Source organism: Antechinus flavipes, chromosome 6, assembly GCF_016432865.1.
Source record: "Antechinus flavipes isolate AdamAnt ecotype Samford, QLD, Australia chromosome 6, AdamAnt_v2, whole genome shotgun sequence".
In the NCBI taxonomy this organism is placed as follows: domain Eukaryota; kingdom Metazoa; phylum Chordata; class Mammalia; order Dasyuromorphia; family Dasyuridae; genus Antechinus; species Antechinus flavipes.
Genome location: NC_067403.1, coordinates 180573181 through 180600699, shown reverse-complemented (window position 1 = coordinate 180600699; position 27519 = coordinate 180573181). Strand labels below are relative to the sequence as shown.

At 38.4% G+C, this 27519-nt stretch overlaps 1 protein-coding gene across 1 annotated transcript in view; it reads left to right on the top strand.

The window, feature by feature from the left end:
- Nucleotides 1-5945: 5945 nt before the first annotated feature.
- The window catches only part of USP53 (ubiquitin specific peptidase 53), a 72000-nt gene continuing 50426 nt past the window's right edge, over nucleotides 5946-27519 (top strand). Inside the window, exons 1-2 of the mRNA XM_051966235.1 lie at nucleotides 5946-6028; nucleotides 21438-22164. Of these exons, the coding sequence (XP_051822195.1) occupies nucleotides 22021-22164 (144 nt within the window). The 5' untranslated portion in view covers nucleotides 5946-6028; nucleotides 21438-22020. The remainder of the gene's footprint in view (nucleotides 6029-21437; nucleotides 22165-27519) is intronic.

Here is a 27519-nt window from a genome sequence, read left to right as displayed (position 1 = left end):
CATTAGTGCTAGAGTGGGAGGCCACCTGCAGGTATGAACAAAGCTATGCTAGAGTCAGTTCTAACCAGCTTCCAAGAGTTTGATCATTAAATGTTCAGTGTTAACATTTACATCTTAAAAATAATATGTGCTACAATTAGAGCTTGACTTTTTTTGTTGATTGTTTAGACTTAAGAAAGTGTTAATAAAGCAAATTAAACTTATAGGTGTGTGTATACATTTTTATTTTTCCTTCTGGGGAACCCAGTTGCTAAACATTTACCAGCAAGCCCTTGTATTCCTCTATAAACATTGTTTGAGCTCAGTAGAAGTATAGTAAAAGGCTCAGGGAATGAAGTCATCACCAAAGTGGAGGTCTAGTGCCTGTAGGTTAATGATAATAATAATAATACTAAGGCACTTTAAGGTTTATAAAGTGGTTTTACATCCATTATCTTATTTGAAACTCACAACCTGCCTTGGCTAGAAACATTGCTATTCCAAAGGGTCTTGGAGTTCAGGTTTCTGAGGAATTAAAGATAACCTCAAGATTAGTGAAATCACACTGTCAGAGAAAGAAGCAATGAGTCAGGAGTAAAGGGAAAACTATGAGCCTGGTTTTGTTCATGAGGTTCAGTTAGTTATTTCCATGTGATGCCCTGGCTGGATATACAGGTCTGGAATTAGTCAGAGCCTGTGATGCATAGATTCTGGGAACCACCTGCCAAAAGATGATATGGATCTAACAGATTATGAACCTTTTGGGTAGAACGTAGGATATAGGCCTTGTATTTGTCCAGTCTAATGCTTCCACAAAGGCCCTTCCTCAGTTTACATGAGAAACACTAGCATGAATGTGTTAGCCATTTATAAATAGGTTACTTGAGCAACTGGTCATACATAATTCTAACATGGAGTCAGCTATGACAGGCTTTTGAATAATTCCAGTTGCTTATCAAGGAGCCCTGCTGTGTCTCCTACCATATGCATTTTGCATTTTGCTCCTTTTATTGGCATCTTTAAAAATAGTGAGCCAGAGCCTGTGCCCATGATTCTTTTTAGCTTTGCTCTTTCCTCTGATTCTTGTCTATTGAACCTACCATGGATGCTCACCCAGAATGAATACCCATTCAGCATAGATTCCCACCTGGCATGGATGCCTACCCAGCATGGGTCTGCATGAGTGTATGTTTGCTTCTATTCTGGGTGATTTTTTTTCTCATTTTCTAGCAATGCATGGTGCTAGAGGTGATCCTCAAGGGATTTAGCAGTCAGAGTTGTGGTGACCTTGGAGCTAGGACTGCAGGCAGGATTGCACAGTGAATCACTCTGACATGCTGGCCCTGAGAAGCCAGGATGCCTGGGACTATTTGGATTTAGATCTGGGACTGTGTTCTGTGAAGTCACAGCTAAGCTATGAACCTGATCCCCTTCCCCTTTCCAGAGATTGGGGTGGTACAAAGAAGAGGGGACAACAGCATTGTGTCTCCTATGTACTGGATGGAGTAAGTTTGTATATTTGTGATTATACTATTTGAAATAAATGTTGATTTGTAAAATATCTGGAGTTTTCCAGACATTATTCAATTAAGATAGGGATCAAAGGCTTGAAGTGTATGTTAAATTTTGGTTTATACATCTCCCAATGATGAGGAACTTGTTATCTAAGAAAGAAACCCACTCTATCTTTGTACAACCAGCTGCTAAAACTTTCCCCCTTAAATTGAAACATGGCTCTTTCCAATGGCCATCTCTTGTTTCTAATTCCTTAGGAAAGTTCCCAGGCTTGTTCAGGTTCTAGAATAAGGATTCAAAATCAGGAATCAAAATCATGGCTTTTGATTCTAAATCCAATATACTTCCATTTTGCTATGCAATCATATTATCTAGACATCGGTCTTCATAATGGTAAAAATTACAGAGAGGCATATTTTAGGCTTAATTTATGGAAAAGCTTGTTAATATCTTGAGTCTTGAAAGAGAAGAATGTACTGTACTACTTCTGAAGGGCAGCAATGTTCAGATGCGACTCTGGGCAAGTCATTGTTACTTCTCTAATCTTCAGTTTCCCCAAATGTAAAATGGGGATAATCAGATTGGTTAATTCCATAACCATTCAGAGCTTACATGTTTAATAATAGTTCTGGAGGAAAAGTTCATATTTCATGCTTTTAAGATTAAGTTTCATAATTAATATTTTCTCTGACATTTTCTTAAGTCTAGACAGTTGACAAAATAATAAATCAAGGCCTAATTGGTAATTGAATAGTTATCAGTTGGCTCTCCTGAATCAAATCTATATTTTTTTCCAGTAGCAATGAATGATTATTTTAGCTGAACTATAAGGAAAGCTAAAAATGCTGCAGAATCAATGCTTTTGAATTATGGTATCAGAGAATGCTTTTGAGAGTCTCCTGAACAGAAAGATGTCAAATCAGTTAATAGTTAAAGAAATTGGTTCAGTCTCTTCCTTGGAAGGTCAAATACAGAAGCTGAAGCTGAAATGCTTTGGCCATATAATGAGAAAACTCATTGGAAAAAACCCTAATGTTGAGAAAAATTGAAAACAAAATAAAAGGGGAGGGGAGTCAGAGGATGAGATGGATAGATAAGCTCATGGAAATAATGAATATGAATTTGGATAGACTTGGGGAAATAGTGGAGGACAGTGGTGTGCTATGGTCTATGGGCTCATGAAGAATTGGACAACTGAACAAAAATCTCCTAAACCAGAAGCCAGCTCCAGCCTTTACAGTTGTACTTCTCAGGGTTGTTGTGGGGTTACAACAGATAATATGAATAAAATGCTTGACAAATCTCAAACTTCAATTTTGGTGAAGGCTAGAACTATAAATAAAATGGATTTCCAGCCCCCCCCCCCCCAGGTGTTGTTTAGGCTGTGGCTGCTAAGGTCTGTTTCAAATCCTACATTTAGTTTTTTCCACAACTCTCAGGCTATAAAACTGCTAGGGCATAAAGCTTTCATTTTAGAGGAAGACACATAGCTTTCACTACTAAAGCATCTCCTTTCTGTATTATATTGTATATGTGTGTATACATATATACACATATGTTATATATATGTATACACACATATATTTATGTATATGAACATGCATACAGTATACATGTGATATACTATCTCCCACATAATTATGTAATCTTTCTGAGGGCAGGGATTTTTTCTTGGTATATCCTGTGTAGAACACTGTCTAGTACATAATAAAAACTTAATATGTATTCACTGATTGTTTGATGACTTTGAAGAAGGAGATGACTTGCCCAGGGTTATAAAAACAGATAAGAGTCTGAATTGGAAGTCTAACAAAATCCATTCTAATTTGTAGTTGCAACAAAATAATTTTGCTTATGAATAATTCCAATGAATAAAATGGAAAAAAGGCAAAGTTAGAGGAACTTGCTCAGGATGGACAATCTTTTACTGGTCATTTATAAGTTGTTCAGTAGCAACATGAAATGGTCAGTTCCATGCTAGACTTAGAAACTGACAGAGCGGAGTTCTAATCAAAGCAGCTAATATGTGTGTATGAAAATGTTTTACAAGTCTTTAAAAAGTTCTTTAAATGCTATATTATCATTATCACTATTATTATTGCTGTTGTCAATGAGGTCTTCAATGTTAGGTATGGTTAGAAGAGGAATTGATTTAAAAAAAAATTAACTCCTGCGGCAGGCTCTAAGACATCAGTTTAGCTCCATGGTCTCATCCCCTGGGGAGGTCTTCGAGTAGACCCTAGGGGGGGTCTACTCCTGAGACCCACCTTCTGTAGAGGTCTCCAGAAAGTCTCATCTTGCTGTGCCCTGTCAGAAATCTGTCATGTCTCTGAGGTTAATTTTTCCCAATAATGTCTACTTATGGGCCATTCCATGATGGGTCCCCCAGAGCATTTTACTCCCTGGTATCTTTCCTCTTTCCTCATGCCATGTGGTATCTCCCCTAAATCCACTATGCTTTCCAACCCCACTTCTCCTTCTTATAGCTAATTAATTCTTAGTATGCTAATCCTTCCATGGATTTAGCTTGCCAGTGAAGGGCATATCCCAGCCTCATGGGATGCTGTTTCCTTGCTACTGGATAATTGTGAGTCCCACTGAGGAATTTGTCTTTCATACACTCCCCCACTCTATTTCATATTTATCATCCCTGGTGTCTATTATATGCCTTCCTTTGTCTTCAATCTCTTCCCTAAATAAATCTACCTATTGCATAGAGAATGGCCATTGTGAAATAAATGGATGCCCATCAATTGGAAAATGGCTGAATAAATTATGGTATATGAATGTTATGGAATATTATTGTTCTGTAAGAAACGACCAACAGGATGATTTCAGAGAGGCTTGGAGAGACTTACGTGAAATGATGCTGAGTGAAATCAGCAGAACCAGTAGATCATTATACACGGCAACAACAAGACTATACGATGATCAATTCTGATGGATGTGGCTCTCTTCAACAATGAGATGATTCAAACCAGTTCCAATTATTCAGTAATGAAGAGAGCGATCTACACCCAGAGAGAGGCCTGTGGCAACTGAGTGTGGACCAAACATAGCATTTTCACACTTTCTGTTGATGTTTGCTTGCATCTTGTTTTCCTTCTCAGGGTCCCCCCCCCCCTCTGACTTTTCTTGTGCAGCAAAATAACTGTATAAATATGTATACATATATTGCATTTAACATATATTTTAACATATTTAAAATGTATTGGACTACTTGCTATCTAGGAGAGAGGATGGGAGAAAGGAGGGAAAAAAAACGGAACAGAAAGTTTTGCAAAGATCAATGTTGAAAAATTACTCATGCATGTTTTGTAAATAAACAAGCTTTAATAAAAAAATAATTTTTAAAAAGAGAATGGCCATTGTGAATTCTTCAGATGACTGGACCCCAACTTTTGGTGCCTCCCATCATCTGGTGTCTATATCATCCTACATCATTTTGGTTCTCGAATCACATCAATTGTCATGGCACCAAAGCTTTTGCATGGGCGACTATCAGGCTGCTAATACATGTAAATTATTTCGCAAACCGTAAAGTTAAATAGTTACTGTTATTCTTGCTGTTATTGTTGCCTTGCCTTTGAGTTTCTTCCTCGGTGAAAAGAGTACAATAGTATCTCTTTCTCTAGCGCTTGGTGCCCTCCAGCATGCCCCTCCCGTCTCGAGGCAATAAAAAGTACCTAGCTTTCCCCACTGTGTACCGCGCGCTTCCCCCTTTTCAGGGCCTATGACTTAAGCACCGGGAGTAGGTTATTAAATTTTTAGCGTGATCATTTGCACCCGAGACACTGCAAATGCGGCAAAGCGAGGCTGGATTTACAATTCTGTCGTTGTTTGGGGCTAAGGAAGTGATGAAAGAGAAATTGCTAACTGTGCAAAAAATAGGCTCCACTGTGCAGGCGATTTTAAACATTTGCTTAAGCTCCCAAGCAGGAGGGACACGAGGGCGGCGACTCTTGACCCTCCGCGTGCGCGTGCGCGCGCTCCCTCCTTCCTCCACCCAAGAGCGTACGGAGTTCAGGCCCGGCGCTCCCAGAACCCCAGGGCATGGAGAGAGGTTAATAAGGGGAGAGGCTCAGCCTTTTAGCGCCAGAAAAGACTCGGGGAGGCGCGGCGCGGCAGAGGACACACCCCTACCACACACCCTACAGTGCACACCCCGCCCCCTCCCTTCCTGACAGGTCCGTTCTAGACTCGCCCGAGAGCGGGCCAAATGAGGCAGTATAACCATAATATCGCGAGATGTCTGTGCAGTTGCGCAGCCGCTGTCGAACGACCGCTAGCTGGAGGCAGGGTCTGACTGTGGCGAAGGCGGGGCCTGGATCGGAGGCGGGGTTATATGGGATGGGGGCGGGGCCTAGCACGCTGGGTCTTGGCGGCGCAGGTGTCGGAGCAGCCAGTCTGCGTTGCTTTGAGCTCCAAGAGGTGGTGGTAGCAGACTCGGCGGCGGCGGCGGCCTCGCGCATGCTCCAGGCGCGGCGGCTGAGGCGGCGGGCAGTGCCCGGGGCGGGGCCCCGGCGGCGGCGAGGTGAGCGACGGCGGAGCAGTCTGGGTGGGGGGGCTTAGCCCCTACGGGTCGGGAGTACGAGCTTGGAAAGGGGTGCGGGGCCTGGCGGTCGCGAGCACTATTTAGGTGCCGACTTTGTGCCCGGGAGGAGAGTGGCAGCCTCCCCCCTAATCGGCGAGACTGCCACCCCTTTGAGCAGGCGGGAGGGCGTCCTGCTCAGGTGGGATGGGATCTGGCGGCAGCCGGGAAGAGGAGGAGGGAGCTCCTGGCGGGGAGACTGCCGGGGCAAAGATCCGGAGGCGGGAAATAGGCGGGCCGTGGAGAAAGAGAAATGGGTTCCCCAGACCTAGAAGGGGTCAAGGGCCGAGCAGGGCTGTCGAGGTCCCGGAGTCTTTTATATCTCCCGGGGGCGGCTTCTGAAAGCGTTTTGGGTTGGTAAGGGGCTTAAGGCTTTCGAAGAAAATCCAGCCCACGGCATCGTTCTCCCAGTATCTGAGGCTCTTCACCGTCTCGGCCACTCTCTCGGGCCGAGGGGCTGCTTAGCTTTCCTTGTGGGAAGTGAATGGAACCCGGTCCGAGTTCTGCCGCCAGCCTAGATCGGTGTCGGGGACCTGCGGCCAAGGGGCCACGCACCTGCTTTCTTCCCGTGCATTCGCCCCTCCCCCTCCACACTCGGAGGTTCCAAGAGAAGGCTCCGACTTGCAGGCATCCGGGAGCGAGGGAATTCCCGAACCTGCAATGCAAGCACAGATCCAGACGCCTCCAGCAGCGGGGCAACCTTTCTCGGGGGTCTTAGCGGCGCTATCCATGCAATATCCACCCCTCATAGGATTTAGGAGAGAGCGAAGACGTGATCAAGATCCAGTTACTTAGGTTGCAGTTAGCACAATGCTTTATCCGCATTACCTCAGTTCTGGCAGATGATGAAACGGCCCAAAGAGATGGGTTGACCCACCTTAAGTCTCACAGGGTATTCACAGGACACCAGCTATTGCAGCTCTCTCTAGAAGAAAACTTTGTCATAAAGTTTTTAAAAGGGTGAAGCAGTTCAGCAAAAACTTCCTAGAGTTTGCCATGCCCTGGAGTTTTGTTCTTAGCTGTTTTTCCACACCCCCTGAAGGGAGGGAAGTACATTTTTCTTAGTTCTCCCCCAAGGCTAATCGAAGTACACCGTGTTCTGTTGTGCTTATTGTTTCTTTATTTTAGACACTGTTGTCTTTTTAAGACATTGAGTGGGATAGTGGATAGAAATCTGGGCTTTGGAAATTTGGAAAAACTATCTACATTCAAGTCTGATCTGCTGGCAAATAGAGCTCCAAGTTTGGAGTCAAGTATTTGTTGTTGTTCAGTCCTTTATTTCACGTTTGACCCTATGTGACTCCATTTGGGGTTTTCTTGGCAAAGATAGGGCAATGGTTTGTCATTTCCTTCTTCAGCTTATTTAACATTTGAGGAAACCGAGGCAAACAGAGTTAAGTGACTTGCCCAGGTCATACAGGTAGTATGTGAGGCCAAATTTGGACTCAAGAAGAGGAATCTTCCTAACTCTGAGCTGGGCATTAAATATATTGCTACCAGATCTGAGACACTAGCTTTGATCTTAGGAACATGAGGTTCCTTCCCTGTAAAATGGTGATAATAACGTACCTCATAGGGTAGTTGTATGGTTCAAATGATTACTACTATTACCCATGATTACCAGACCACCACAAAATCTTCTGTTGACCAGCACTATATATTACTACTTTCATTACAACACCTTTGAGTGTCCCAGGCAGATGCTAATTTACAGAACAACACTGGAAATTCTTTATACTATCTATGAACTCACAAATCTGAATTTCCCTTCTTCAAATGTGTAGATTGCTTTACAAATAAATGCTCTAGTTCATCCAAATCTTCTCTTGTTTTTGAATAATCAGAGCTAGCATTTATTTAGCTCTTCCATTTTTGCTAGCACTTGATCCTCAAAACAATCCTGGGAAAAGGATATTCTTATTAGCCTCTTTTTTCAGGATTTGGAAGCCGAGCCTGAGAGCATTTACCTTCCAGATTTGTCCTGGAACACAGTTAAGTAAATGTTTGAGGTTGGATTTGAACCCATTTCTTTCTGACTTAAAGTGAAGTACATATATTTATTTACTCAGCTGCTTCATTTGTGAAATTTTCCTATTCATCTTTTTGTGGAGTATTGATATGCTATTCTGTTCATGTGCCATTTCCCAATCTTTGGGCTTTTTTAATCTCTTCACTTCATTGCTGCCACAAAAAGAGCTGTGATGGAAATTTTGGAGTATATGGGACCTTTCTTTATCATTTAAGGGCACAAAACTCAAATGTTTAGCCAAATCTAATAATCTTATTTTCCATCTTTTTCAATTTTTTTTCAGTTGATAGTGCTTAGGCAGATTAATGTTCATTTAAAAAAAAACTTTCTCAGCTAATTAAATGAAAATGACTCACTATCTTCATTTACAAACAGACCATTTAAAATAGACAAATACTTGTGTAGGTAGGGGAGGAACACACTTGATTGATTTCTTTCAGTTGTAGATAAACAAATTTTTTTCACACATTTGATAATAGAATATTGGTTATTCTTGAAATGACTTACCCAGAAACCCTTTTTCTAGTCACCTTATTTATGTTCTAGAGGCTATCATTGCTTCATGACTGGACTCTTCTCCTAATTGATTTCCTCTGACGCGCCTCCTTTTAATTCATTTTCCACCTAGTCCTGAGAGCAGTCTTTCTGAAGCCCAAATCTGATCATTTCCCTTCCCTGTTGATGAACTTTTGGCAGCCTCTTTACTTGCCTTTAGAATAAAATAGGCCTTTGCTGGCATTTGAGGCCCTTCCTCTAGTCTGGCTCCAGCAGCCCTTTACAACTTTTTTGACATTACCCTTCTAGGTTTCATTCATACTGACTGCCTTGCTCTCCCTTTTCTGTCTCCAACCAGGATCTCCTGAGCCTATTCCTGGAAAACATTGTCATCTCACCTGGGCCATTAATGAACCTTATCTGCTGGAAAGGCTTAACTCTGGGTCTGCCCCCTCCTTAGATTATACTGATTCCCCCCCAACCCCAATCTCAGCTGTTAGCCATCTCTACCTTCTTATTGTATCCAGTTTCCTTATCTGAATGACTCCTCTCTCTATCCAACTATATTTTATGCTTCTTGAGAACAGGGACTTTTCCCAGTGGTCCTTGTGCCTTACCCAGAAATGGCATGTGCTTGTTGATTTGAATGTACTTACTTTGTTAGTAAATGCTCTTTTGAGTGGATTTTTTTTTCTTTAATAAAAGAATTGCCTTTAGGATTTTTCCTTCTCATTCCCCAAAGTCTTTGTTCTTTTGCTTGTCATATAAATCTAATTTAGGAAAGATTATTTTCGAGTGATAAGCTTTTCAAAAGAGCTTTCTTCAAATTAACATATTTCATTGAAAGAAAATTATGTGAGGTGTTGTGATTTATAAAGCAAGAGTTAGTGTAATTGATAACCAGATCTTATATAGGTAAATACATGTTTTGGCTTTGAGTAATATCCAGGAATAAAATCCAAAGGACCAGAGGGTTACAAAATTTTTATAGGAAAAACTCCCAAAAAGTTGAAAGAAAATTAAAATTTGAGCTGCTTTATTTTATGTAAACAATTCATTTGTTGCATATATGGCCTTGTTGAAATAATTTGGGATGTGTTTGGGGCAAGAATTGACTTAACTAAAAGTTTTTCTTCTAAATTAGATATAATATAAAGCAATTTCTTAGTGTCCTCCTTTTAAAGAAGTGCAGTTACTGAAATACTGAACTGGTCTCATGCATGAAATGCACTTACCTGTAAGATGTTTCCATCTCATGGATCTGCCTCAGTGATTATGAAAAATAATTTAGCTTACAGCATTGAGCATCTTGTGGTCTGGTATGAAGTAAGACCTGGTATTGTAGTATGTGACTCTGGTGCTGGTTCTATGCCAGGCCTCCTCCTCTTGGTTGGAGTCTCTAGATTCTTGGAGGTGTATATTGTCCATAACAGGACTTTGAATATCAAACTTGATTTGTTTGTGGTTGAACACAATTTCATAAAACGGTTATTATTGACTTATTGGTGCTGATGTGTGGTCTGGATCTAGCATGTTACTCTTCTAGAAAATAGCATTTTCTTGTGTATTTATATAATTAATAGAAGTATTTTCTGGACCCATTGTGTATAGATTATTTTTAAAAATTCTAAAATAATATGCTTTTAAAAGCAGTCTACTCTATAGCAAATTGTTTATTTTAGCATCAGAGATTTTTTTTTTTTTTATAAAAAATATCCTCAGTAAATAAGTGTATCCAGTGAAATGCTCAGGAATCATAACCTCCAACTTAATCCTCCAACTCCCATGATTCACATTGACTGTGAAAGCCAAGTTTCTGAGCATTCCGGTTCCTAGAACTAGACATAATTTGTGCCTCTGTGTGGGGGCTAGACTGGGGTTCTTCTGGAGTACAATATGGAGATTAAATCATGCTAATCCACCATAAACTGAAAGGCCAGATAGGTTTGGGGAGGGGCTGGAAGCAGAGGGTGGAATAGTAAGGAGCAGCTTTGTGTATGAAGATTCTGAGGGAGGAAGCTTTAAAAAGGAGGTTAGTTGTTGGCTTGGTAAAGAGCAGTTGGCTAAGGAACTGTGGTCTGAGAAACAGAAGCAGGATTGTTATTGAAATAGACTATAGACCACCTGGACAGAGGAGGACAAAACAGGTGTTCTGGGGAAATGTGCCATAAAAGGTGGTAAAGAAAAGGGACTTTAGTTAGCTTGGCATCTTTAGGACATTCATTTCCTCTCATCTCTTGTTTTTCCCTCCTCCTTCACCCCAGTTCCCCCTCCCTTTTCTAATTTCTTAATTTGCCTTTCAAGAAGGTAAGCTCTTTTGTGAGTCTTATTAAGTGATAGAGCAAGAATTGTTTGTCAGAAGCAAGTTCAGGGACTAGCAAAACAGTAACAAATTTGAGATTAGATTCCTTAAGAATCCTATACTGCCAAATCTCTGACTAACCTGAGGGGTGGTAAGGGAAGATGAAGACAGAAACAAAAAAAAAAGTACTTTTATTTATTTATTCGTTTATTCATTTATTTATTCATTCATTCATTTATTTTTCTGAGGCAATTGAGGTTAAGTGACTTGCCCAGGGTCATAATAAGTTAGGAAGTGTTAAGTGTCTGAGACTAGATTTAAACTCAGGTCCTCCTGACTTCAGGACTGGTGCTCTATCCACTGTGCCACCTAGCTGCCCCCTGTATTTTTTCTTTTTTTTTTTTTTTTGTCATGTGAGCTGACTATAAGTTTGGATAGATTGAAGATGTTTTCTTCTTTTAGCAGTGTTATACCCCTGTTGCCTTCTTGAGAAATTCTTAATGTTTTTTTTGCTAGTTCTGTACTCTCTGTGTGTGTGTGTGTGTGTGTGTGTGTGTATAGACGAATGAGTTTCAAAAAAGAAATTATTTCCACTGTTGAGAATAGATAATATTTCTTCTTTGTTGTTTCTTTAAAGAACCAAAGTGTTTTTTCTTGAGTAAATTATTAACAAGATTTTTATTGTTTTACATTGAGGAACTGAAATCCCAGCCAGATTAGGGTGTCTGGTGGAAAGGGAATACATTGCTTTAAGAAGATTTATATGAACATGAATTGATTTAACATAAAAAGGTTTTATTCTAGTGATATCTAGATAATAGGTTTCATGCTGGTGGTGTCAAGATTTGGTAACTCTTCCCTACATTCTCCATTCCATGTGGATCTCTGCATTTAGCTTGCACCTAAGTTGGGTTTGTCCTGGCCCACCTTTAAAAAGAAGGCCTGTGGGATACTGCCCTATGCTCACTATCTTTGCCCCTGCTTTGCCCCTGCCACTACTGGGGTAGTATTAAAAGAGGGTTCATATCAACTGAGAGGTTCTTGTTAATGGAAGTGTCTAAGCACTGCTTTTACTAAAAACCCCTCCCCTAAACAGACATATTGGTCATTTGTCCCAGCTTTGAAAGTTGACACATTCTTAAAAATTTGTCTAGAAATATATTGTTGCAAGTCAAAGCCTTGATCTGAACAGGGCCTAGTCCAGCTGCAGCCTTCCTCTGAGGACTGTGGAAGCCTCCGGGGAGTCAGTGAGCAAGGAGGATGGGAGAGAATCTTCAGCATGGAGAGGGAGGCTGGCTTCGGCAAGACAGTACATTTCCTTTAAGCTTATTTGTTATCTTTGTTTAGTCAAAACATTTGGGTTTTTTGTTGTCTTGTGTTTCTGTCCATTAGAGAAATTCAATTCTATGTAATCCTAATTTGTTATTTTTTTGGTAAAGCTTTTTATTTTCAAAAATGCATGAATAATTTTCAACATTCACCCTTGCAAAACCTTGTATTCCAATTTTTTTTCTCCCTCCCTTCCCTTTGCCCCATCCCTAGATGGCAAGTAGTCCAGTATATGTTAAATATGTGCAATTCTTCTATACATATTTCCACATTTATCATGCTGCACAAGAAAAATCAGATCAAAAAGGGAAAAAAATAAAGAAAACAAAATGCAAGCAAGGAACAACAACAAAAAAGTGAAAATACTATGTTGTGATCCACACTCAGTCCCCACAGTCCTTTCTCTGGGGACAGGTGGCTCTATTACAAGACCATTAGAACTGGCCTGCCCTGGTTTAATTTTTTTTTTTTTTTAATTATAGCTTTTTATTTAGAAGACATATGCATGGGTAATTTTTCAGCATTGACCCTTGCAAAATCTTCTGTTCCAACTTTTCCCCTCCTTCCCCCATCCCCTCCCCTAGATGGCAGGTAGACCGATCTGTTAAATATGTTAAAGTTATGTTAAATACAATATGTGTATACATATTTATACAGTTATCTTGCACAAGAAAAATCGGATTTAGAAATAAGGTAAAAATAACCAGAGAAAGAAAACAAAAATGCAAGTGGACAAAAACAGGAGTGGAAATGCTATGTTGTGGTCCATACTCATTTCCCATAGTTCTTTCGCTGGGTGTAGCTGGTTCTCTTCATTATTGAACAATTGGAACTGATTTGGTTCATCTCACTGTTGAAGAAAGCCACATCCATCAGAATTGATCATCATATAGTATTGTTGTTGAGCGTATAATGATTTCCTGGTTCTGCTCATTTCACTCATCATCAATTCATGCATTGCACATATGGGTCCCTTTCCCCTTTTTAAGAGCTCTTTGGGATATAAGCCCAGTAGTAACACTGCTGGATCAAAGGGTATGCACATTTTGATAACTTTTTGAGCACAGGTCCAAATTGCTCTCCAGAATGGTTGGATCCATTCACAACTCCTCCAACTATGTAGCAATGTCCCAATTTTCCCACAATCTCCTCCAACATTCATTTTTCTCTTCTCCTTTCATCCTAGCCAATCTGAGAGGTGTGTAGTAGTATCTCAGAGTTGTCTTAATTTGCATTTCTCTGATCAGTAATGATTTGGAGCATCTTTTCATATGGCTAGACCAATATCAGGGGAAATTAATGTTAGTATGAAAAGTATGACTGTTCTGAAATCTCAGATAAAGAAATGACCAAATAGTCAGACTTAGTATAGAATAAATTCAGTCAGGCATTGTGTTTTAATATTATCGTGTTATCTTTTGATTCAGTGCTTCTAACTTTTTGAACAAGAAAGATGATCGAGAATCTGAATGGGGCATAAGCTATGTGTTAGGGTAGTACCATAAAGTATTTTACATTAACCAAAAGAAATTTCTGGGGAATTTATTTTTTTAAATGTCAATGCTTTGTTTTTAGAATGATAAAGGAGAAACGGAGGTTCATGGGGGGAAAATGTTGTGAATGTCCCCTATCGACCTCTTTTGTCAGTAGCAGCTCTAACTTGGATGCTGAGATTTGTCATGAAATATCAGACTTGTGACAGATTATTGGTTAAGTTGCTCTTGAATTTGGAAGGAGGGGGACAGGAAAGAATTCAGTATCTTGTATATTGATAATTTTAAACAAGTAACTATTTATGTGCTTTAAAAAAATCTTAGACAAAAATAATCCAAGCCTAGAAAACAGAAAAATAACCAGGTTGATGCTCATATTTGAAGTTTTGTAATTTGCAAAGGGACTTTATAATGTTCATTAGGTTTTGTTTTTTTTTTTTTTTAAATTGTAGTGGGTGTCGCTAATGGCAAGGTGGATAGAGCACAAGCCCTCTAGTCAGAAGGACCTGAGTTCAAAAGTAGCCTCAGATACCTACTAGCTGTGTGACTAAACAAGTCACTTAACCCCAGTTGCTTCCCAAAAAACATAGTCATTCAATGCACTTAAAATATTGCTGAACTTAATTAAAATTTGATTTACATACATAAGTATGGCCAAATACTAAATACTAAGGCACCTCTGCAACGTTAGATTTTTTTTTGTTTTATGTGTAAATATCACATGGTCATATTGCTAATTTTTATTTTTTTTTAAATAACTTTTTATTTTCAAAATATGTGCAAAGATATTTTTCAACATTCAGCCTTGCAAAATCTTGTGTTCCAAGTTTTTCTCCTTCCCTTTCCTCCTCCCCCTCTTCTAGACAGCAAGTAATCCAAAATATAGTTAAAATATGTGCAATTCTTCTATACATATTTCCACAATTATGCTGCACAAGAAAAATCAGATCACAAAGGAAAAGAAAATAAGAAAACAAAAAGCAAGTAAATAACAAAAAAGGTGGAAATACTATGTTTACTATGTTGTGATCCACTTTCAGTCGCCATAGTCCTCTTTCTTGATGCAAATGGCTCTCTCCACCACAAGATTGTTGGAATTAGTGTAAATCACCCATTGTTGAAAAGAACCGAGTCCACCATGATTAATCATCACATAATCTTGTTATTGCTGTATATAATGTTCTCTTGGTTCTGCTTACATCATTTAGCCATCAGTTTATGCTAGTCTCTCCAAGCCTTTCTAAAATCATCTTGCTGATCGTTTCTTACAGACACATTCCATGACATTCATATACCATAATTTATTCAGCCATTCTCCAAGTAATGGGCATCTATTCAGTTTTTAGTTCTTTGCCACTACAAAAAGTGCTGCTTACAAATATTTGCACATGTGGTTCCTTTTCCCTTTTGTGTGATTTCTTTGGGATACAGACCCGGGAGATACTGTTGCTAGTTGTTTTTAGAAAAAATTTTTAAAATTTGAAATCTGGTCACTAAGAAACTTAAATTAATAATAATTTAAAAAAAACTAGATGAAAGTTTTTTTCCCCGTTTACATAGTTCATCCAGCAGCATTTATTAAATACCTAATGTATTAGGCATTTAATGGAATGTTAAAGAACTAGAAATCGAACATATCTACAGAAAACTAAATATAAAGTAGATGCAAAGTAATTCTGCCTTGTAGGGTGGCAGTGGGTTGTGAAGCAGAAAGATTTACATCTTGAAGGAACTACTAGAATTTTCCCTGAACTGAATTAAAAAAATTATGACTTTAATAAGTATCCGCTTAAACTGGGTAGTCCCATATACAAAGTAGATAAAATAGTGCACACAAAACCACAGATCTCTGTTATGTAACACTTTTTAAAGTTTTAAGTCTGTAATTCAGCATGCAACTTTCAAAGATGTCTGGCTTGTCTGTGATTCTGGCCTTTCTTCTAACCTCTTTGATGCATTTTTCAAAAGTACTTCAATGACCCACTTTCTTGGGGGGAGAAGGGAAAGAGACATGTGAACTATATTACTATAGTTCTTCCCCCATTGGAGAAAAAGAAAACCCTTGTAACAAATATGCAAAACAATTCTCATATTGACCATATCTGGAAATAAATTTCTTACTTTGCTAAGTATAGGCTTACTCTTAGCCTATCTATATTACTTGTCAAGAGGGAAGTAGCATTCTTCATCAATAGTCCTCTGGAATCAAGACTAGTCATTGCCTTAATCAGAGTAGATGTAATGGGCTGAGGCTTGAGTTGATGCACTGAGGTCCCAAGCACATGAGGCTAAATAGTAATTGGACCATACTCTATTAATATATATGGTTGGAGAAAGAATGGCCCCTTTTATGCAAGTCCTGATGTGTTGTATAGGAAATGATGATTTTGGTGGGTGGAGATAGGGGAGTGGAAAGGGAAGTGGAAACAGAGACTGCTAGCTGGTTTTTTGACACAGCTGCTTGCATTGCTATTGAGACCTCCCCCCCCCCCCCTCCCCACCCTTCACCTCTGCTGGCTGGCTTCCTGTCGCAGCTGCCCATATTGCTATCACAATCCCCCTTCACCTCAAAAAGAATAAAGATTGAAGATTTTCCCCTTACCTGAATTCCTGATTCTGACTGATTTTAAATACGCAGTCATCACAGTTAAGTCTTTCACAATTGTTCATTTTATAATATAATGTTATAATATAAATCATTTGCCTGGTTCTGTTCACTTCACTCTGCATCAGTTCATGCAAGTCTCTTAGGTTTATCTGGAACCATCTCTTTTATCATTTCTTATGGCACAATAATATTGTATTACATTGATATATATACACACACACACACACACACACACACACACACACACACAATCATAATACATTGAGCACTTGGTCCATTACAAAAAACCCTCCAAAAACCAAAACTACTTTCATTTATTTTTCACATATGGGTCTTTTCCCTCTCTTTTCATCTTTGTGGAATTGGACCAGTAGAATGGCTGGGTCAGAAATCTGCAGTTTAGTGACTTGGGGAATAGTTCAAATTTTTTTCCAGAATATTTGGACCAGTTCACAGCTTCCTCAGTATTGTGCTGGTCACATTTGCCTGGGTTTTTTGTGGCCCCTCCCACACCTCTCATTTTCCTTTTTTTTTTAGATATTCTCTGCCTATTTGGTGTGAGATAGAAATGGCAGAGTTGCTTTAATTTGCATTTCTCTAATTGCTTGTGGTTTGGATCATTTATCCCAGATAGTTGCTGATAGCTTGTATTTCTTTGAACACTGCATGTTATATCCATTGACCATTTATTGAATATGGCTCTTGTTCTTATAAATTTGATCATTTTCTTAAACATCTTGGTGCTAAGGCTTTTTTTTTCCCCTCCAAATACATGTTTCTCTTGTAATTTTAACTGTTGATTTTCATTGTGCAAAAGCTTTTCAGTTTTATGGAACCCAAATTATTCAGTTATGTTCAGCTATGCAACTAATTTTATCTTTATATACTTTTTTTTTTGAAGGTTATAACTCTTCATCCACAGTTGTGAAAAGTTTTTCTTTTAATTTGTTTATGATTTGACTTTTTGTATCTAAATCATGTTTTCACTTATTTTTTGCTGAAATTTGAAGGAAGTTACAGTTTCTAAAGCTGGAAGGGAGTACGTTCCAGATATAGGGAACAGTCAGGTCAGAGGCACACAGAAATGGGAGATAGTGCTGTATATAAAGAACAGAGAGTTGATCAGTTTGGCCTGACCATAGAGTACATCTTAGATAACAGTGTGCAACAAACCTACTTGAAAAGTAGGATAAAGTCAGATTGGAAAAGGCTTTGAAAAGCAACCTTATCAAGCAAGGATGTGATGTAGTGAGGCTCCAGCTTTAGGAAGAATTCTTCTGCAATTGTGGGCAGGATGAATTAGAGATTTGAGGCAAGGAAAGCAATTCTAAAAGCTATTGCCGAAGTCCAGGCTAAGAATATGCGCGCCTGAACTAGGAGGGAGGATAATGGTCATATATGGATAAAGAAGAGAAGGCCAATGACATTGTAGAAATAGAATTAATACCATCAGGAAACTGTCCTTGATCTGTGTGCTCCGGGTGTGGAGGGTAAAGAAGAGGCCAGTGTGATTTTTGACATCATGAATCTGGGTGAGTTGAAAGGATTGTCGTATCCAAACCAGAATTGGAGCCAATTGGAAGGGGAAAGGTCTGGGAGAAAACAATGAGTTGTATTTTAGACATGTTGCATTTGAGATACCCAGGGGACATTGAATGGAGACAAGCAGTCCTCAAGCATTAATGAAATGCCTTCTATGACACCAGGGATATGACAAGTACAGAGAATGAAATAATTCCTACTCAGAGCAGTTTGCAGTTTAATGAAGGAGATAAGCTATAGAAATGTAAATAAGGCACATGTTAAAAATAGATACGTACAAATACAAAGTAGTTGATAATTTGGGGAGGGCAGGGGATCAAAGGTTTTATATAAAAGATGGTGCTTGAGTTTCATCTTGAAGGAAGAAAGAGGGATTCTTTTAAGGTAGAAGTAAGAAATGTATTTCAGGCATGGGGAGATAGCTAGCTAGTGCAGAGGCACTATTAGAGACAGCATGTTGTGTGTGATGAAAATACAAGGCCAGTTTGACTGAAATAGAATTCAAGAATGGAGAAAAATGTACATTGAGATTGAAAAGAAAGGTTGGGTCGATTGTGAAGAGCCTTAAAAGCTAAAAAGATGTTATATTTTATCTTAGAGATAATAAGAAGTCAGTGGAATTTATTGAATAGGCAAGTGTGCCATAGTTAGATCTGTGATATAGGAATATTATTTAGACAGAAGTGTGGCACTAGAATGCTTTAGAGACAGCAAGACCACCAGGTAGGAAGAGGCTCTTGAAATAATTTGGAGAACTGAAAGTCTGAATAAGGAAGGTCTATCCAGCTATTTGTGTAGAAAAAAGGGGTTGAATTCAAGAGATATAGAAACATCAGAATTTGGCAATTGATTGGAAATGTGGGGTGAGCAGAAGTCAGGGATAATGCCAAGGGATTTAATCTAGGAGAAAAGAAAGATGAGGGTGTCTTCACAAGAAAAAAGGAAAATTTGGAAGAGAGATTTTGAGGGGAAAGCTTATATAATAATGACATCTGTTTTAAGATTGATTTTGAGATGTCTTCTGGACATCTAGCATCTTGTTTGAAATGGTAATTTGTCATTTGTGAATCAATAGAGTGATTTAAAATATGTGTCTAAAAGTATTAGAACTTGATAACTTGGCAGAAGCAGTTCAATGATAAGGCCAAAAAGTAGTACACAAAGATTTGAGGAGAGAGCAAGAAAATAGAAAATAGAAGCAGCAAATGTAGATAACTTTTCCCAAAGAGTTTGACCCACAAAGGAAGGAGAAAGATGAGATTATAGTTTGAGGGGGTGCTAAAATTCAGTGAAGTAGTTGAGGAGAACTTGGGCCTGTTTGAAGGCAGACAAGAAGACATAAGTATATATGGAAATGTTGGAGGTTCAGTGGGGATGAGGAATGATTAAGGATGCCATCAGACAATAGAGAAGACAAGACTAAGCATGAAATCTAGGGCCTACGTTAGGGGGAAATTTGACATCAGTAAGGACAAAAGTCACTTTATCTGGGTGGTGAAAGGAATATTGCATGAGAGATGATATAATGTGGTTTTGAGACTAATAGGGAAGAGGAACCTCTGACTATGATGGGTAGGTGGTCAGTCAAGAAATAGTAAAAGTATTGGCAAGTGAGCTTAAATTAAGGTTGTACAATAGAAATGTATAATAGACCCATATGTTTGTAACCAGTGTGCTTGCATGATTTCCTCTTGAAGAATTTAGTAGTATGAAAGATAGGAGGGAAGTAGGAAGATGGTAGGGATTATATAGGATTGACTTTAGAAAGGAACAAGTGGTCATAATACAAGAAGGCAAAGGATTTTGGAATAGAGGACAGTGTGTAAAATTGAACTGGTTAACAGTAGAGGCAAGATTTTGAAAACAGAAAAGTGAGACCCCAAGCCAGGCTAGTACATACATAGCCTTGGAAAGCAGGGAAGAAGCTGGTGTTGATTTGGGAAGTTATGATTTGAGGGGTTGAGGCGCAAGAGGAGATGGAAGGATAGGAAGCTATGGTAAGGCAGAGAAGTTTCAGAGTTGGGTACAAGTAGAATATTAGAACGGAAGGATGAATTAAAAAATATGAACGTCCCTTTAAGAGTGGAATAGCTCAAGAGATCATGGGTATTGCAGCTGATTCCCATTGGGAAACTTATTTGACAACACTTTTTTTTAATGGTCTAGAGTTATTTTATTTTTAAAGTATGCATAGTTTTCAACATTCACCTTTGTAAAACTTTGTGTTCCAATTTTTTTTCCTTCTTTCCCCACCCCCTCCTTTAGACAGCAAATAATCCAATATATATTAAACATGTGCAATTCTTCTATACATATTTCACAGTTGTCATGCTGCACACACACACACACAAATCAGATCAAAAAGAAAAAAAAGAAAGAGAAAAAACAAAAAGCAAGCAAACAACATCAAAAAGTGAAAATATTATGTTGTTATCCACATTCAGTCCTCACAGTTCTCACTCTTGGCTCTCTCCATCACAAGACCATTGGAACTGGCTCGAATCACTTCACTGTTGAAAAGAGCCACGTCCATCAGAATTGATCATCATATAATCTTGTTTTTGTCATGTATAATGTTCTCCTGGTTCTACTCACTTCACTTAGCATCAGTTCATTTAAGTCTCTCCAGACCTTTCTGAAATCATCCTGCTTATTATTTCTTATAGAACAATAATATTCTGTAACATTCATATACCATAACTTATTCAGCCATTTTCCAGCTGATGGGCATTAACTCAGTTTTCAGTTCCTTGCCACTACAAAAAGGGTTCCTACAAACATTTTTGTACATGTGGGTTCTTTTCCCTTTTTTATGATCTCTTTGGGATATAGATCTAGTAGAAAACTGCTGGATCAGATATGCACAATTTGATAGCTTTTTGAGCATAGTGACAACACTATCTGAGCCAGTTTGAACTTAGGTCTTCCGACTTTAGGCCCAGTGCTCTACCTACTGAGCCATCTGGCTGCCTCATTCTGGTAACTATCTAAAACTAAACTACAGAGAAAATGCCAAGCAGCCTTAGTAAAAGGGTGTTTTTTGTTGTTGGTTAACCAAACTAGTGAATCATAGATTCAGTCATGATGCTTATTTTTAATGTCCTTTGATATTATCATAATGACATTTGACTCATTTGACTTCCCAAAAAACTAAATATTATGCACCAGTGTGAAAAATCATAGTAAAATAAATTGTGCAGAATAGTTTTTTTTTTTTTTTTTTTATTTTTGTATTTACATGGAATATAGCAATTGACATAGATCCTACTCCTGGAAGCTTATCAAATTATCTTCTCACACATTGTCTTTTCCAATAAAACTTTGTTTTGAAACTCGAAATCTTGAAGTAGATAGTGAATAAGATTGTCATTAAAATATTTCTATTTGAAATGAAGGATGCTTTCATTTTTACAAAAACATTTAAATACCATTTTTAGCTTTTTTTTGGCTTTTTTTTTTCAGTTCTGCATTTAGGTATTGCTCTATAAATTAGAATTTTCTAGTGGTTAATATTTACTTGCATGTAAATGCTTTTATTTTTTTCTTTCTTGCAGATTGACCACCAATGATGCAAAATATGGCCTTGTTGAAGACAGTTTCATGTATAAAAGACAGACTCTTCTTTCCCAAAAGAAAAACACAAGTAAAATAGATGACCAAATGAATGATGTTGAACTAGAATTCTAGATATCAAAATGTCCATTTTTTTGAATTTTATAAGTAAGATAAGCAGATTGTATTTTTACAAACACCTGTTTTGAGATATGCCTTTTAGCAGTTCTTTCCTAAATATTCTCCATTTGGAATCACTTGAATTTTGTAGTGATTTTCTTTTTTTAAGACATAGTCTTCTGCGAGACTCTGTCTTCTGATTAAGGGCCTGCTTTTGATTTTTTTAATTTTTTAGAGTCTCCACGTTTCATGGGCTTTGTTAGAAGATTGGAAAGGTGCCTTGATGTGAAAGTCACAGGATCAAAAAAGACATTAACTTGGAAGCTCCAAAGGGAAAGGATACTGGTCTAGTCAATCAGACTGTTTTGAATCCAGGTGGACCAGTTAAGACCTTAGCTACTTCTATCTTTGGAGATAGTGTTGAGAAATAGATTGCTCACCTTCTATACATGCAATAATTGAAACATGGCATGGGTGAAGTTCTTACGGAAACCTGGGGGCAACCTGGGAAAAGTTTACCAGCCTGGAAGTATGCTATCACTAGCCCCTACCAAGGGCTTATTAAATGAACCAGGACAAAACAGTTGCTTTCTAAACAGTGCCGTACAGGTAAGTCTTTTTTTTTTTTTTTTTAACCAATTCTTTCTGTAGTAGGAATGTAATTCTTCAAAGTTTTAGTACAATTTTAAGCTTTAATAACTTTTTTTTTTTTGGCTGAAGCAATTGGGGTTAAATGACTTGCCCAGAGTTGCACAGCTAGGAAGTGCGAAGTGTCTGAGACTTTTTTAACCCTTACACTCCTGACTTCAGGGCTGGTGCTCTATCCACTTTTAATAACTTTTAATAATAAACTGTTCCCCTCTAGATAAATTTTTGTTATTAAAATTTTCAAAGTTATGAAATTCCCAAAGAAAATTTCAAAGCTATTAATAATAATAATCTTAAATTAATAAAGCTTAAAACTGCCCCAAAACTTTTGGGACACCTTGCATATTTAAATACTTAGCAAGAAAAGCCATGGTCATTGTTTTTTTAAGCATATTTTAAGGATGAAGATTTTATTGATTGGAATGACCCTTCTTTGTACATTTTCTCTTTGGTGCTTCTGCTATCTTTGCTTAGAATAGTGTCATTACTTCCTCTGCTAATATAGTCTGCAACTCGTCCATTACTTAGTAAATTTACTTTGAGAATTTCTATAGCCAAAAAAGTCAGATTTATTGAAGAGTCTTTGCCAGTTTTGTGCAGTCTACTACAAAGCTTTTCAACCTGAAAGAAGCCGAAAGAGAGCTTGTGTTCCTTGATATATGGACATTTCAGGGCCACCCTGGTGTCAAGCATCAGAAGAAAGAAGTGGTGAATGTGCATTTATTAAACATTTACTAAGGCTTCACTCACTGTGTGACCCTAGACATATAGCTTCTTTTGCCTTAATTTCCTTATCTGTCAAATGAGCTGGAGAAGGAAATGACTAACCACTCCATAGTCTTTGCCAAGAAAACTCCAAATAGGGTCCTGAAGAGTCTGACACTATGGGAAAACAAAGCTCCGAGGATGCAGATACAAAAAGCAGACAGTCCTTACCCTCAGGGACTCACATTCTGGGGGGAAACATGGAAAGTTTCAGCTGCATTTTAGCTGGAAAGGATACAGAGTCCTTCTGGGATAGTGGCAAAGCTGATGGTGCTTGCTTTTATGTAATTTTCACTGAAAATCAAAGCCATTTCTGCTACTGAATCATTGGACAGTGCTATAATCTGGTGACAAAAACCTTCTTTTCTGGGTCTCCTGGAAGTGGTATGGTATCCCTTGCAGAAGCAGTATCCCGGGAGCATACCCCCAGGACCTGCTGCTTCCAAAGGCAATGGCCAAGGACCCTGGGCTGGAAGCTTATTTCCCAGGCTCTTGGCCCCAGTTCTTATACTGTCTCCATTAGGATCTGAGGGGAATTTATATTTAAGTGCTGTTTGCCTTGCTTATTATATACTGTTTCCTATCTCTTCCTCTGGGTGCCTGCCCAATGTGTGGCACTTTGTGTAGACATCTGCCATCTTATCTTCAGGAGCTTTCTCCCCAGATGACGACTGTGATAGTTGTGAGGAATGAGCTGGAAGCAGTACCAGAAATCTGTAAGGGCTGCCTCTGTTCCCAGGACTTTTGTGCTCAGTTGATCAGTGGTTATGACTAGTCATGATGAGACAGGTGGCGTTATCCACAGTGGTTTCTCCCCTTGATAAGGACAAAGGAACTAGGCTGGAAGCAGGTCTGAGGTTTGGGGGATACTTCTATTCCCAAGGCTTATTGGGTTCAGGATCCTGGGCTTTCTCCATCAGGATCTGAAAGGAAATGATGTTCAAAGTGGAGCTAGGGTGTATGTGTAATCAATTTGTCTGCTTCCTGTCTCTTTGCCTTGGTGTGACTGATTGCTTCAAGTTTGATTGAAGGAAGCTAGTGGAAGGTCTTTTTAAAGGAAGAATTAAAAATCTGAAAGCATCACTTAAAATTTTTTATTAATAACTTTTTAAAATATCACGTTTCTTCATTTCTAAGTTTATCCATTTTCTCTCCTTAGGGGGGAAAAATTGTTTGTAACAAAAGATAAAAAAAGGGAAAAGGGAAAAAAGCAGCAGTTCAGCACAACTCACAGAAACTGAGTGGTGTCCAAATCAGGCATTATAGTCACAGATTCTTGGTTCATCTTTTCTTTCTTTTTGCAGTGTAGTCATTATATTTAGTATCTCCTTATTTCATTTTCCCTTAGTTCACATAAAGTGCACTTCTCCTTTGCTGAGTCTTCATATTCATTTTTTCTTAGGGCACAAAAATGTTCTCCTGATTATAATTTGGTTAGCCATTCCCCAAGAGCATTGATTTTCTTGACTGTCATAGGATGAGTTCTGGATACTAGGATGGCAGCTTTCTGCCCTTTAATCTCTTTGGGGTAATTACCTAAGAATAGCTAGTTTAAAGAGAATGGATAGTCGCTTTTTAAAAAAGCATGATCTAACTTAGTTTCTAGAACAACTAGACCAATTAATTCATAGTTCCAGAACAGTTTTTGTGTGCTTGTTTTTTCACATCTCTAAAATTGACTATTTCCAATCTTTTGTTATCTTTGCCAATTTGCTGGGTAAAAAGTAAAGCATCAGAAGTTTTCTTCTCAAATTTGCATTTCTTTTATTAGTGGGTTGTCACATTCTTTCATACATTTATTAATTTTTTTAAGGTTTTCTTTTTTTTAAGTTTTTTTTTTTTTTAATTTAAACATTTTGTCAAATGTTTAGCACTTTGCCTGGTATAAATGCTTTTTCTCTTTCCGTCCCCTTCCTTTTGCACAATGGACCTTGTTCTTACGTTTAGTGTTATTTCCCCATAACTAGTAGAAACTTATTTGGAGATACTTAAGGCAGTGATATTTGTATTAAATGCAACTTTTATTTTGTGATTACCTCCATCTTTGTGGCCCCACTCAATATTCACTTTACAGTTAGACAAAGGTCATTAGACATCTTCAATTTAAATTGTTTTGTTCTCTTGACCTTATTCAGGATTTTCTTGGCTAAGCCATTTCCTTCTTCAGCTCATGTAACCAATGAGGAAACTGAAGTATGCAAGATTGAGTGACTTAACCAGGATCATACAGCTTATAAGTGTTTGAAGCCAAATTTGAACTCGGGGAGCCTTCCTGATTCCAGGCTAGGCACTCATATCTATTGTGGTTCTACCTAGCTACCTTAAACTATTGTAGTTCTCATTGCCTGGGAACCTTTGTCTTATGACTCAAATCACCAGGTGGTTTAATGGGATTTCAGAAGGGGAGGTGTAATGATGAAAATCTCCATTCTGACTGTATGTCATTGATGACCAACCAGAAGAGGATACCAATGTTGCTGGAGATTTTGCTCCATTATCTTCCTGATTGAGTGAAAACTAACAGGATCTTGACCCAATTAATTACTTACTGAATCTTATCTTTCAGTTTACTATAATTTTAATTGAGCCTGCCCCTCTTTCAAATTACCTTGTATTACATATGTACATGTTTCTCTTTAGTGAAATTGTGCTGAGTTCGTAGGACAGAAATGGAGAGACTGTCTCTTCTATTCTCTTGAAAGTCATACCTTGATTAATTCCTTGAGTGCAGGGCTTTTCATTTTTGTCCTTGTATTCCTAATGTGTGGCACACAGTGGGTGCTGCTTTGCTGCAAGTTTGGTGGCAGGTATGTGTGTGCGTATACACACACACACACACACACACACACACACACACTCGTGTGCGACAGTATGGATCACCCCTTATGTTTCCTACTGCTTCAGTTGCTGCTTATGTCCTGTTCCCTGTACTTCCTATCATGTGGGATATAAATATATGCGAAATGGAATGTTTCAGCTGGACCCCAACATATAGTGTTCATTTAGTAATAAATATATTAAGAAACACTTCAGAGGATGCCTATTTCTTCCCCCTCATCCCCATTTCCAAATTTAGTTATGGGTAAACTTTGCAGCAGTGATTCATGAATCTGACTACTGGAAAACAACCATTAAATAGGAAGAGCCCTCCCCCCCCCCCTTTTTGGGCAACTTTTGCTTATATCTGTGAAAATGAGGCTATTCCTGTGCTATTCCATTGGTAAAATATGAATGCTGAAGAAGCAAACAAGGAAATATAATGAAGTTGCTCATCTCTTTGAAAAAACAGTGTATGTATTTAACCTGCCATCTGGGGGAGGGAGTGAGGGGAAGGAGGGGAAAAATTGGAACAAAACAGAAATTGGGGGATTTAAAACCTAGTCTTCTGGAAGATTTTTTTTTTTTCTTGGGGGGGGTGGTGTTACTTGGGAATCTTCTTACCCTAGAAATGCATGTATTCGCAGTCTGCTCATAGTAGAATATCCTTCCACTATGCAAGCCCCTTCATATTTTTAGTGAATTTCTCCTCAGGACTCAATTTGGGGAAGGACCCAAACTAGCCAGCCTCTATTCCCGTTCTGGCTGTACTTTTTCACTTTGCAGATTTTAACATCACTTTGTCTCAGTTTCAGTCATATCTTCAGCCTCCCTCAGTATCTAGGATCTCTTCACTCTGGAAAACCTACCCACCCCTGCAGCCTCCCCACAGTGGAACACCCTTTTGCCATGTAGTTCCCCTCTCCCATTGGAAACCTCTTTTTTTGGGGGAAAGGCCCAGGCTGACTCATCTTTGTTCTCATACCCCTGTTCTGAGCATCTCTCCCACTTCACTTTTCCCCATTTTCATTTAGATCTTTTTGCCCTTTAGGATTTCCCCCATTAGAGGTGGGTCTTTTTATTTGCATTGGTATCTCCAGCACTTCTGGCACATAGTAAATATTTAATAGATATTAGTTATTTAATAAATTTAATAAATATTAAATTGATTGTCTTGATCAGAATCAATTCTCTGGAGATGCTCCATTAGAGCAAAGATCTAAAATAACATCCAGTTAGAAAAAAAGGACCAAAGATAGCACCTATGATTATTGCAGTTTTCCAGCTTGACCTATCCTGGCCATCAGCTGAAAGTGGAAAGTATAGAAAGACAGAAATATTGGCCTTGATGATCATCATTTGCCACAGAAGTGATGAAAAATAGTTGGGACAAGATAACCCAGAACCTGTTTTCATCATCAAATATTTGTTTTCTTTGTTAAGCAGAGAGCTAGCAGTCAAGGACAACAGTGATTTGGAAAATAAACACATTTGTAAAGTATGACAGAGGAGAATGGCAAAAAGTTACCAGTAGTATCACTTTATAAGAGTAAACAGTAGCAAAAAAAAGTAAACAGTAACAATGGGAACCAGTCTCTACAGAATTTGGTGTGATAGAAAAGGGAGATTGACTATCCTTGTTCTTGGACGAAAAAGGAAACAAGAGTTGTTGGCATGTATGCAATTGGTTTTTTACAATCAATGACTGTGGAACCTTAGCATTTGGTACCCTCT